The sequence below is a fragment of the Heterocephalus glaber genome, unplaced genomic scaffold (genome assembly GCF_053883595.1).
Source record: "Heterocephalus glaber isolate CG9 unplaced genomic scaffold, H.glaber_assembly_v1.0 deba00001645, whole genome shotgun sequence".
NCBI classification, from domain to species: Eukaryota; Metazoa; Chordata; class Mammalia; order Rodentia; family Bathyergidae; genus Heterocephalus; species Heterocephalus glaber.
Genome location: NW_028258398.1, coordinates 250,792 through 263,048, shown reverse-complemented (window position 1 = coordinate 263,048; position 12,257 = coordinate 250,792). Strand labels below are relative to the sequence as shown.

At 61.1% G+C, this 12,257-nt stretch overlaps 1 protein-coding gene across 8 annotated transcripts in view; it reads left to right on the top strand.

Moving 5' to 3' along the window:
- Eefsec (eukaryotic elongation factor, selenocysteine-tRNA specific) overlaps positions 1 to 12,044 on the top strand; it is a 219,997-nt gene extending 207,953 nt beyond the window's left edge. For 4 of the 8 annotated variants that reach the window (XM_087196940.1, XM_087196943.1, XM_087196941.1 and 1 more), the window contains exons 7-8: positions 6,012 to 6,187; positions 11,859 to 12,044. In XM_087196940.1, the coding sequence (XP_087053066.1) occupies positions 6,012 to 6,187; positions 11,859 to 12,029 (347 nt within the window). In that variant the 3' untranslated portion in view covers positions 12,030 to 12,044. Of the gene's footprint in view, positions 1 to 6,011; positions 6,516 to 6,713; positions 6,971 to 10,118; positions 11,837 to 11,858 lie in introns of those variants that run through there. The other 4 variants (XM_004875146.3, XM_021252437.2, XM_013069442.3 and 1 more) reach the window with 3 other exon arrangements.
- Positions 12,045 to 12,257: the final 213 nt, after the last annotated feature.

Below are 12,257 nucleotides of genomic sequence, written 5' to 3'. Positions count from 1 at the left end.
AGGGGCTCCTGAGGGCTTTGGGATGCGTCTGCAGCTGGGAGGAACAGCCAGGTTCCATTTGGGAAGGGTCTTTGGTGCCAGCACCACAGGCAGATGAGTGGCAGGAGGCTGGCAAGAGGGCTGACCTCCCTCAGTCCTCCTGGGGCTCAGCGCAGGCCTGGGGGAGAACTTCGTGGTGACTGGCAGCTCGGGCCCCCACCACCCGCACCAACTGCCCCTCCAAGAGGCGGTTGGGCTCATGGCCCGTGCACTAAGGACAGCAGCACTTTCCTCTCTCTGGTAACAGAGCCTCTGTCAGATCCTCCACACCAAGTCGTTTCCTGCCTAGTTCAGAACAGTTTGCTTTTCTGCCTTTGAAAAAACTCCTTGCACATAATACACCAGTTTCCTCCCCATGCACCCCAATTCCAAAGCCTTGACTGCATTATAATTTCAATTTACACGGCGTGGGGAAGATTTCTGCAAAGGGCCCTTTTTTGTTTTTTGAAGAATTCATCACTGCTGCTAAGAAGCTTAATATAAATTAAAGGAGGAATTAGGCAACATTAAGACATCAAAATGAGGGTGCAGCGCCCACTGCCTCGGCTTCTGCCCAATCACAGGTGCGCAGGCGCCGTCAAGTGTGTGCTCCAGAGCCTTAGCCAGAACATGCTCCGCTCCGTGGGCCGCTGCGCCGCCTTCCCCTAATTCCTTTTGTTGCGGGGACAGCGGGAATACAGGTCTGATAAAAACTTAATCACCTTATCTTTTTAAAGCAAATTGCATCTTTGTTTACATATGGCATCCATAGCAGGGAAGGGAAGGAAGAAGCGAGAGCTGCAGACACAGAGGAGGGAACAGCCGGGATGGGCACGAAGACCCTCGCCTGCATGGGGCAGGGACCCTGCGTTCTAGGCTCCTGCTGCCACCTGCTCTCCCATCCTCCTGGCCCTGCAGGGTGAAGACTGGGTCTGTCCTTGCTGAGCCTACATGCCCCCGGCTGCACCCTGCTGCTGTGGGCCCTGGGCAGGTCTGCACCTTGGTGCATCCCAGCTAGTCTCTGCAAGGTAGGGGGACCACCCCAGCCTGTGTCCTGCTCTTGCTGGCCCTCCCCGTGCCTGTCACCCAGCTCCTTCCAGCAAGACCTGCTTCCAGCCTTGCCCCCCGAAGCCCACCATGCCTGTCAGCCAGACTCAGGGTCTCACGTGTGCTGCCCACATACCCCAGAACCACCTGGCAGGGGCAGGCTGCCGCCTCAAGGCCCGGTTGCCTGCCCTCTCAGCAGGCAGCAACAGGAGGTGGCTTGGCTCCCAAAGCACCCCGGCCTAGCACTCCACTCTTTCCTGCCCTGATACTGCAGCCCCTCCAAACTGCTGTGACTGCAGAGGAAGTGCTGAGTGACTGCAATGACCCCAGCCCCAGGGGGCCACCAAGGGGCCAGTGACCCCAAGCTGCCTGCCAGGGTTCAGTTCCCACTGGGGGTGCCAGCCACCCCCAGTGAGGAGGCCCCTCTCCCAGCCCGGCCCCAACATGAAAGCAAGGACACCAGCGACCGGAGGCAATTTGCAGGCCTTTGATGGCCGTGTCAGGGCAGCACCACTGCCGGGCTTGGGAAACACAGTGCTGCACTGGCCTCGCACATTCTTCCCTGATTACCCAGCCTGAGCCAGGACCCAGGCCGCCTTCAGCCCATTGTGCCTTTGTGTGGGGCTGAGAAAGGGCCCACCCAGCCCTGGGAGAGTGTCCCCGGGGAAGGCTAGGCGGCAGTGTTGCCCCCAAGGTCACAGCTGCCCCTCCCAGTCTGGGGTCTGGGCTCCAGGGATCCTGGGATGTGCAGGATCACACTCTGGGGACACCTGGTGTCCCAGGGCCACTTGAGTACAGACAGGTGCACCTCTGTGTGTGCATGCGTGTGTGTGGAAAGTGTGCACATGCATTCCCTATCCCCACACAGTGAGTAGGGCACCCAAGAGGGACCCCAGCCTGGGCCCACAAGGCAACACCTTCCAAGGTGCCAGAGTTGGGATTCAGACAGAAAGGCTGGGCGAGCACTGCGGGCCAGGCTTGGTGGGGGCAGCATGGCTGGGGAATCAGGAACGAAGCTGGAGGCCCACGTGGCCTCGGAGCCATCCCTGATGGTGGGTACACAACAAGGGTGAGAGCCGTTCCTAGGCCTGGGCCTCGTGTTACCGCTCACAGAACACTTGGCTGCAGAGTCAGAGCCATGAACCTCCGGCACCCTGCAGCCCTGCACTCTGCCTGGCCCCGTCCTCCCAGGTGGACCAGAGGGGAGTGGATGCAGGGCCACTGGCCCAGAGATGCCGAGAGCCCAGTGGTGGCTCTGAGATCCTGGCCAGGCCCTGGTGACCAAGCTGCACCTGCCTCAGCCCCCTCTCTCCTACTCCCTGAGTGCTGTGGACTCAACCGTCTCCAGCCTGGGGTCAGGCAGGCAACGGACCAGGCACCAGGGCCATGCTGCTGGGGCCTCTTCAGAGATGGTTCCTGTAACTGGATCACAGCAGGAACCTGTAGGGTCACAGAGAAGTAGGAGGAAGAGGGAATGGAGCTGGCAACTCACTCCCAAGCCCAGCAGCCAGACACAGCCTTCCAGTCCTCTCCCTGCACCCGGAGCTGAAGGGGCTCTCGTGGAACCCCGTGGCTGCATTTCTGAATTCCCAGGACATGTCTTCCTTTGCATTTCCCTCATGCTTATCAGGTGTCCTATTTACTCCTACAAAGCATCATTTCGCAACAGCAAGTGGACCTGGATTCTCCTGCTTTCCCTTGGTCACAGAGCCCCTCTCTGACCCCACAGACCACACAGCTCCCCTGTGGTAGGTACAGGGATTAGGGTCCAGCCACCTCAGTCACCTAGCACTGCCCATACATAGCTACATGGCCCGGTGAGCTCCTAGCTCTTCTGCCCCAGCCATGAGCTCTGGCCACGGGGACGTGGGCTTCTCTGTGTACGAGGCCTGACCCCAGCAGGGGTCTCTCGGTTCCCACGTTGGCCCTTGGTGAGACTGTCACACAGGCTCTTCTGAAACACCTGGCTCTGGGTGAAACACCTGCAGCCCACAGGGTCCCAGCTGGAAGTACCCTCTGAGGACCTGCAAGCCACAGATTATTCAGGTGTTGGGTGACAGCAGCAAGTGACCAGATAGAAATCCCTGTATGGAAGGACGTCTCATTGTAGCAGGGATGGATGATAAGCATTACAATGAGACAGTGGCAGTGTGTGGCTGAAATGCCAGAAACTGTAGGGATAAATAGTGTAGTGTTTGGGGCCGGGGAGCATCAAGGTACAACTGTAAGGTGGGCATGAGGCCTCTCCATGAGGCGATGTTGGGACAGGGACAAGTGGGAGCTGTGGGGACTCCTGGGGTGACTCTTTTTGGAGGCTGGTGGTAAGGGAAATGCTGCCATTCCTTGACAGCAAGGGTCCCATGAGGACTCGGGAGAGGATGGCAGAGCAGGTGCCAGGTGTACAGGGTCTCAGCACCCTGTGCGGGGCCCTGCTCCGACAGTCCCCGGCACACAGGTGCCTCACAGGCCTGGCACTCGGGTGCCCTTTGCCTGTAGGTCCTTGCCTGCTGTCTCTGCAGCGGTCCCTGTCATCTGCCCTTGGGTCCAGTGTTCTTCCTTCAAAGCCGCCCCCCGCCAACAAGTCTGGCCGGTTCCTGAGCCCTGTGCGCTATCTGGCCATCTCACCGGCTGTTTACTGTCTGCCCTTCTCAGATTGGTAAATGCCTTGGGAGCTAGGACAGGCCACAGAGTGCCCAGAGGGTCCCCAGGGGAGACCCAGGCGGCTTGAAGAAGCCCTGCCCTGACTCCCTGCTGGACACTTTACTCCGCTTGCCACCTGGCTGAGGAAAAAGATCACCAAGAAAACAAAGCGGCTCCTGGTGACATTTCCACAAATCCCAGCACTGGTGGCTGGTCCCCTGCTGGTGGGGCTGTTTCCTGGCCATGCCACATAGAGCAAAGGAACTGAGCATCACAGTGAACAATTAGCTGGCCCCGTCCTCACCAAAGCCAGGTAGACTTTGCGGCTTGACCTGCTCAGCGATGAAGCTGCACTGTGTAACAAGAGCCAGCGCGGTCCGGGTGAGATGGACCAAGATTGGGACACGCCTGTCTCCCCAAAGGGCGCAGACGCCAGGAAGCCCCATGCCTCCTCGGCCATCAGACCTCCTGGCACCAGAGGGAGGCGGGCCGCCCATGCCATTGGTCAGGGTCTGGTGCCAGCCACCTTCTCTGTTTGCAGAAGGAGGCTGGGGCTCTGATTCATAGGCACAGATATCTGCTGGCCTGGCACTGTTTGAGGGCACTGGCCGGGCCCTCCCACGCCCTACACCCTGCACCCCTCTGGTCCCTAGAGGGACCAGCGAGCATGGGGCCTGCAGAACCATAGCACTCAGCCTGTGCCACCCTGGGCAGGTCCCTTGTGGTTAACAACAGCTGTCCGTCCCCAGCCCTCCCAGGGTCCAGGGATCTGAGGGGACTGACAGCCTCACTCCCGCCTGCCAGAAGGAGAGCAGCCCTTCGTCCCTTCCAGTGGGCTCTTTGCCACCTTTCTGAACGGCTGGAGCTACAGAGGCCCCAAGCCTGCATCCTCACCAGAACCAGTGTCAGAAGCCCATTCCCAGGGCATTCACCCTCCACTCCCATGGGCTCCCATGTACTACTGCCATGAAGGTGCTCTGCTTGGGGCGGGGCTCGTGTGGGCCACAGGGCATCCACTCCTACAGCCTCAGGGGTGCCCCCCACCAATAGCCCACAGAACAGAGCGTCTTAAAGCCCAGCCCAGGCACAGGACAGGCACCACTTGACCACACTGATGCCAGTCCATGGAAGCAGAGGGGACAGGGGCAGTCCTCACGGCCTGGGGCGGGTGGGTACCTGGGAATGTTGGAGTCAAAAGGGACAAAGATCCCGCTGGACAAGGGAAGTAAGGTCAGGAAGTCTGTGAGCAGCATGGTGGCTTTTCTGGATGATAGTGTGTAAAACAGACATGAGCTTGCCAAAACAGCAGGTTTTAAATATTCTCATTGAGAAAATAAGTAACATGGGCCGGGGATTTAGCTCAGTGGTTCCACCGCCTGTCGCGCAAACACAAGGACCCAAGTTCGATCCCTGGTACCGAAAAAAAAAAAAAGTGACAGGTCTGTTATTTAGCTTGATTTAATCACTCCGCAGTGTGTGTGTTAAAACATCATGGTGTATACCATGAGTATGGACCTTTAATCAAATCATATAAAAACAAGCCCCAGAGGGCAGGTGCAGCCCCTCAATGAGGGGTGATGGGACTTCTCCCATTGGCAGAGGGAAGAGTGTCCAGCAGAGGGAACAGCGATCGAGAAGCTGGAAGGAGCCCAGGGTCAGGCACAGGACAGAGGCTCGAGGTGGGCTCGAGGCAGGATATCCATAGGGTGAAGATTCTCTCGGGAACACTGAGCTGGCGGAGCTGTGCAGAGGGTCTTCACTGACAGGAGGTGGAGCCCACCTCCACCAGATCCCAGGAAGCGGGACCCCAGGGAGATCCGGCCAGAGGGAGCCAGGAGAAACACCTGCTCCTCTCTCCTGCCCTGTGACCTGTCGGCCCCAGGGGCTGGACCCAACTGGAAGCCAGAGGGCATGGGCCCAGCCCACTGGGCCTCCCTCCCAGCACAGAAGGGCAGAGAGAGAGCATCTCCAGGGGCAGTTAGAGGGCGCCCCGCCCAGGGCCACAGATGTTAGGTCTGGGGGAGCCGGCCCAGCAAGTGGGTGTGTGGGCAGGTGGGAGTCATGTGGTGCCCCAGGCTGGGTGACCAGGCAATGAGGAGCCAGGTGCAGGATTTAGGTGGCAGCGTGAACCCCAGGCCTCCAACTCGCTGGTGGGTCAAGGGGGACACGAGGTCCCTGCTGGTTCTGGCCATGAGGCTGGGATGTTGCTGAGACGGGATGGGGAGCAGAACTGGGCCAGTAAGGTGCCCATGCAGGAGGCAGGCGGGTGGATGGCAGAGTGACAGGGTCGTCTCTGTCTCTTGCAGCTGGCCTCAGTCCTGAGTCCAAGAAGATCCTGACGACGGCTGTCAAGAAGCGAGGCCGGGCAGGCCAGGGGGAGGCAGCCAAGCAGGAGGAGGGGGCCGAGCGGCCGGAGCCTGTGCAGCACGTGGGGCTCAGCCTGTCGTTCAAGCGCTATGTCTTTGACACCCACAAGCGCATGGTACAGTCTCCCTGAGGGACCCCATGACCTGCTCGGGGTGCAGGGCCCACTAGCCAGCCAGACGTGCCTCACCCTCCCCAGTGTCTCCCCATGGTCCTGCAGCAGCAGGGCATACACCCTACTGCCACCTGGACTTCCTGCTCAGCCACAGTAAGAATCCTGGGGTGGTAGGGACAGTGCCAGAAGGGCCTGTGCCCCCAAGGATGGCAGCCAGGACTAACTGGGGAAAGGCCCAGGCCACGGAGCTGCTGGCCCTCCCCATGCCCAGTCTCAGCCCTACACAAGTGGACAGCCCTTGGTGGCTGCAAATAAATGCCCCCTGGTCCCAGCCCTCTCTGCCAGTCTCTGTGTGTCTGTCTCGGGCCTAGGTCTGGCCCAAGGCACCCAAGGACTATAGTGTCTCCTGGGATATCCTAGGCCTTGAGGGAGGGGCAACTGTCTGGGAGCCAAGTGGGGGGGGTCCCTGTGGCCTGAGCTGGATTGGGAGGAGCAGCAGGCTCAGGGGCTTCTCCATACTGCCCCCCAGGCCCTTGCCCTGGAGTTCAGGGACCACATATCCCTGCAGCCCGCCTGGTACCCGCAGTCTCAGGGATCTCAGAGAGGTGACAAGGTGGAACCACCCGGCTGAGGGGAAATCAAAGCTTTCAGGACACTGTGGGGTGAACAGATGTTCACGCGTTCCTTTATTTGGCCTCCAGACGGACACAGAGGCCTCTCTTTTATCCCGGTAATCGGTGCATTATGTTTTAATTTGCAAAAATGGCATTAAAAATATTAACCGGGGCAGGTTGCGATCAAATGACTTGGGGCTATTAAGCCCTGGAGCTGAGGGCAGAGGCAAAGGGAGCGTGGAACACAGTGTCCCCGTGCACAGTGGCCGGGCAGCCAGGCGGCCCCTAATTAAATACAGCCAAGCCCCTCACACTACAGGGAGCCCAGCTGTGGCAGCTGGTCCAGCCATCCGGCACCGGCCTTGGCCAGGACCCAGCCAGTGGGTGGGCACTGGGAGCCAGAGGGTGGCCAAGCTGGGCTCTGCAGCCAGGCTACAGGAACCAGGCCCCACCCTTACCCACTGGGGGCACGATGTACCCTGCTTCTGCCAGGTCGGTGCCCGCTGGAGTGAGCCTGGAGGAGCAGGGTGTGTCCTGCATGTGCCACCACTGCGCTTGCTACTGCTGCAGGTGGCCAGGGCCAGCACAGCTCGTCCCCCCATGGCCAAGCTGGGACCCCTCTGCCACTGCCCAGGTGGACTCACTGTGTACCAGGTGCTGTGCCCCTCTGACTCACCCCACCTGGCCCAGCAAGCTAGCCCCCCGGAAAGGCAGTGCCACTGCAGTGCCATGGGGGCTAGAGCCAGTCTGTCCCCACCAGGGCCCTCTGCCCACACCTGTCCATTGCTGGGTGGAGTTGGGTCTGAATCCAGTGCCTCTCTCACCACGGGGCTTGAGGCCAGGCTCTCCTCCCAGCCCTTCTCAGGGTCCTTGCAAACAGGGACCGAGTCACCCTGGGCCTGGCTGCAGGTCCTGCCCTGCATGAAACACATGACCCTGGGTGAGTCCCCGAGCCCTGTGCCTCAGTGTCCCTGCCATAAAATGGGAAGAAGAGCAACAGCTGCTGCATAGGGTTGTTCTAAGGCAGGGACTTTCCCGGGCACAGGGCTGGCTGTGCCATTCCCTGCAGCTTGGAGCAGGCCAGCACCTGTCGCCCCTCTGCGACAGGCAGACTCAGAGCCCATGAGGAGCAGTGCAGCCTGCCTGGCTCCCCAGCCATCTCTCTAAGGCCTGAGAGCCCCCCACCTCCCAGTCCCATCTGAAGCTCCAGAAAGAGGGTGGCTTCAGGAGAGGCACACAGAAGAGCAGGAACCCCCACACCTGTGCTCAGAGAGGGCAGCCAGCGTGGGACCCCAGCAGCCCCAGGCCCCGCGGCAGGCAGCAAGACCAGCTCACTGTGCCTGAGAACACACTGGGACTGTCCCAGGAGAGGCCCCTATTGTGCCTGGCATCAGCAGAACCCGGAGTGCCCATTCCTGGGGTTGGCCAGGGTGCGCAGCCTCGAGGGTGGAGCGCAGCCTGGGTGGGGGGCGGGGGTGGGAGCGGCAGGTTCCAGCTGGGGCTGCCAGGCAGGCATATGTGTCCCCTCCCGGCTCCCCCACCTCAGGGTGACACTTGGGCCCACCGTCCACAGAGACTCGCAGGCGGGGCCTGTCCACCCTTAGGTGGGGTCTCAGAGGTTGCACCTCAGTGCCTCAGGCAGGGGTGCAATTGGAACCCAGGTCCTATGGTCCCAGGACCTCTGTCCCAGCACCTTGGGGGCATCCTCATATTACTGCTTGCGGAGTAGGGCACAGTGCCCCACCCTGCCCCTGCCCACAAGAAAAGTCAGGCTGGGGCTGGGGCCAGCCATGGTGGGGTGGTGGGCAGCCCCGGGGCTAATGCACCAGTGGGAGATAAGGCTGGAATCGCTGGAATTGGACTGATGGGAATGGGAACAGCCTTCCAGGTTAATACAGTTTCTGCAGATAACACGAGGGAGCCCTGCGCGAGCGAGGGGAAGGGGCAGCTTCTCTCCCTGCCTATGGCCCTGCTGTCCTGTACCCTGTGCATGTATCCCCACGTCTGTGTGCACAGGAGGGCAGATCCCCCATCCTGTGTCACCATGGGAGGGTCCAGTGCACGCTGGTGTATTACGTAGGTTGGGCAACCTTCTCCAGGACCTGGGAACAGGAGGTGGGGTCATCACCCGTGCTAGAAGGGCATGCCAGCACCTGGGCCCTCGGCCAGGTGAGCTCGCCCTGGCACCAGCAGCATCCAGGTTCTTGTCCTCTGCCCCGGCAGCATCCACATGGGGTCAGCATTCCCAGGTGCCAGCCTCCCAGCTCCTAGTTTAGCCTCGTGTGCTCTGCTGCCCACTGGGGTGAGGGGAGGCCTCCTGCTGGGGGCCACCTGGACAAGGTGAGGCGGTGCTGGCCGAGCGGGCAAGGGTATAGCAGGTGGAGCCTGCGCCCCCCAGGGATGAGGTCACAGCTCTGCCTCCAGTCCCTGCTGTGCCCACCTGATTAGAAAGAGTAATTCATGTGACGCTGATAATAGTGAGCCATTGCTGGCCAGTGGGAGGGCAGCCTGGACCCCACACCCTCCTCCACCCAGGCCCAGCTCCCAGGTCACATGGCCCTGCCCTCCTACGTGGGCTGTTGCTCAATCCCTCATGCCGGCCTCACTTTGTCACGGCCCCATGGGACACTGCTGCCCAAACGGCCACTTCCCGTGGCCACAGCTGGGCCCCCAGATAAAGGCTCCGGGAGCCCCACTGGCCTGGGGCTAGGGTGCTAGGCCAGGCCTGGCCCACGCCTCACCCCCAGAGACACTGCTAAGGCTCAGCCTCCGCACAGGCCTAGCAGGTGGCCAGCTCTGCCAGGCCACCGTGCCCCCCAGGGCACCCCCATCGAGCCCCCAGGGACGAGGACACCTGTGCCCAGCACCACGCTGCTTGTTATAGCACAAGGGCCCTAGAGGTGGCCTGGGCCCGAGGGAAGCTCCACAGCATGTGCACGGCCACTTCCTCTGTCCCCTCTCACCCCCGACAGCCAGGCTCCCAGGTGCAGCTCCCTTGAGCTGGGCCCCAGCCTGGGCACAACAGGGAGTGGACAGAGAGGGGTAAGGCTGTCACCCCTCCCTGGGCCCAGGTCCCTGTGGGCTCCAGCTCCCCTCGCTATGGGAGCAGCCCCGGCGAGGGCTCTATCTCCTGGCTACATTGACACCTTTCCTAAATTTCCAAGGGGACCTACAAGGCTCCTGGCTGGGACCTAGAAGACAGGAAGGGCCACACTTTTGGAGGGTCAGAGCCCAGGGGAGGCCCCAAAATGCTCAGCCATAGACAAGGGCAGCGCCTTAGCTCACCACGTTCCCTGAACCAAGATTCCCCCCTCCAGCAGGGCTCCATCCCAGCCTGTGTACACCTTGTGCCCAACTGGCACCGCCAAGTTCATCACGACACACAAGAACCACAATGTCATGGACTGCACCAATAGCAAAAGGGCCCTCGATCCAGAACTCACCTCCGGCCTGACCTCACCTCCCCATCCTGACCTCACCTCCGGCCTGACCTTCTTCCTTCCATCACCATCTTCACCCCCTTCCCTCCCTGATGTCACCACCGTCATCACTCACTTCCATGCCATTGTGACAGTACCTCTCCTACTGTCCCAGCCTTCTTGCTGCCTTCGTATTCACACCACTAGCACCTCCCCACCTTGTGTTGCCATCTTTGACTCAAGTTTCTGCTTCACCATGTTTGTGGAGGACCTCAGGGAAGCTGTGACCCAGAAGGTCCCTGAGCCAGGTCCTGTGCGGTGTGGTGTACATGGAGTCTGGCAGGGTCTGAGCCGAGGACAGGGAGGAGGTGACAGGGTGGGGCAGATCTCCCAGTAATCCTGGCTGGCCCTGGCCAAGGAGCGAGGTGCCCAGGAGGCATGGAAGAGTTGCCCCTCTGTGGGCCTGGGCACCAGGGCACATTCTCAGCTCAATGTGGCTGTGGCCTGCGCGGAGGGGTCCTGCGTTCCATGGAAGTGGAAGGCCTGGGGGAGAGAGCAGGGCTGGAGACCTCAACATGGTCCTCGGTGCCCCGAGTGGCTGTGGGCACGGCTGGCAACAGGCAGGACTATTGTGTAACGGCTGTGGTGTGGGATGGAGCAATGCACTTCCTAATCACAAGCGGATCTGGCGATGGTGGGGCAATACCACCTTCTCCGTACCCGCACTCCCTACACCCTCCTCGCCTGGTGCCACCTGGCCGGGCCCCCGCATGCTCAGGCCTCCAGCGCTCCCCTCCCATGTGCCCCAGTGGCTGGATCAGGGGTTCGAAGGATGCAGCTGCTCAGGGCCCCAGGCAGAGCTGGTGAGGATAGGACCAGTCAGGTGTGAGAAGAAGGGACAGCTGTCACCCCCATGGGCACCACTGATAGCCAGATAAGAATCTCCGGGTGGTCCGGAAGCGAGGACGGCTGGCAGGGCTCCCCACATCTCGGGTGGGGACACTGAGGCCACCGAGCTGGGCAGAGGCCCCGGGGTCCTGGGGTGACTCGGAGCCTTGCCCTTCCCACTCCATCACCATGGTGACTGCAGCCCAGGCAGCGCTGTGGCCTGGGGCTCTGTGGTTGCAGACCCCGGTGTCCCCACTCTCCCTGGGACCAGAGCTGGACTTGAAGGAGCAGAGCCCACAACCACCCCAGAGGGGGTGTCCCCAGCCCCGCACGTGGTCACCCCGACCCTGCACCTGCACAGTGACCCATGTCGTTCCTGCTTCTCAGTGTGCGTGGCAGCCCCTGTGGGTCGCCGTGTTCACAGCTGGAACCACGGGGACCAAGGTGCTCCCTTCCGGTCAGGTTGTGGATCAGGTGGGTGCGAACTCACAGCCATTGCAGCCGTCATTAGCATGAAGGAATCAACGTGGACAGGAGGGAGGAGGACATCACCCCAAGAAACAGGCAGAGGTGGACAGGACGACTCCAGCCGACCTCCTGAGGCCCTGGATCCTGCCACACCGGAGCCCTGTGGGGCTGGGGCTCTGCGGGTCGGCACCGCCTCCTGCCAGCCTGGGCCGCCCGGGTCAGGAGGGACTCCCAGAGGCTGTTACCTGGGATCCATTGCATGGCCCCGTGTCCCTCTTCCCCCAGACACAGGGGACCCTGACCCCACACAGCCACCCGGCAGGCTCAGAGGATCAGCGCCAGTCTGTCTCAGCCTCCCAGTTGCACCCCGGGGCCCTGCACTGGCTCTGCCACACACCCACCCTCCCAGGTGAGTGGGCCAGGCTGGCTGCTGCCACTTTTATTTTTGTTGTTTAAGTTTTTTTATTTAGGGTGGGGGGGTGGAGACTGGACCCAAGACCTTTGCACTGAGCTACATTCTCAGCTATGAAAAGAGCTTTTGTTGGGCCGGGGATTTAGCTCAGTGGTTCCGCTGCCTGCTGCACAAGCACAAGGACCCGAGTTCGATCCCCAGTACCAAAAAAAAAAAAAAGAGCTTTTGTTATTTTGAGACGGATCTCACTAAGTTGCCCAGGCTGGACTCGA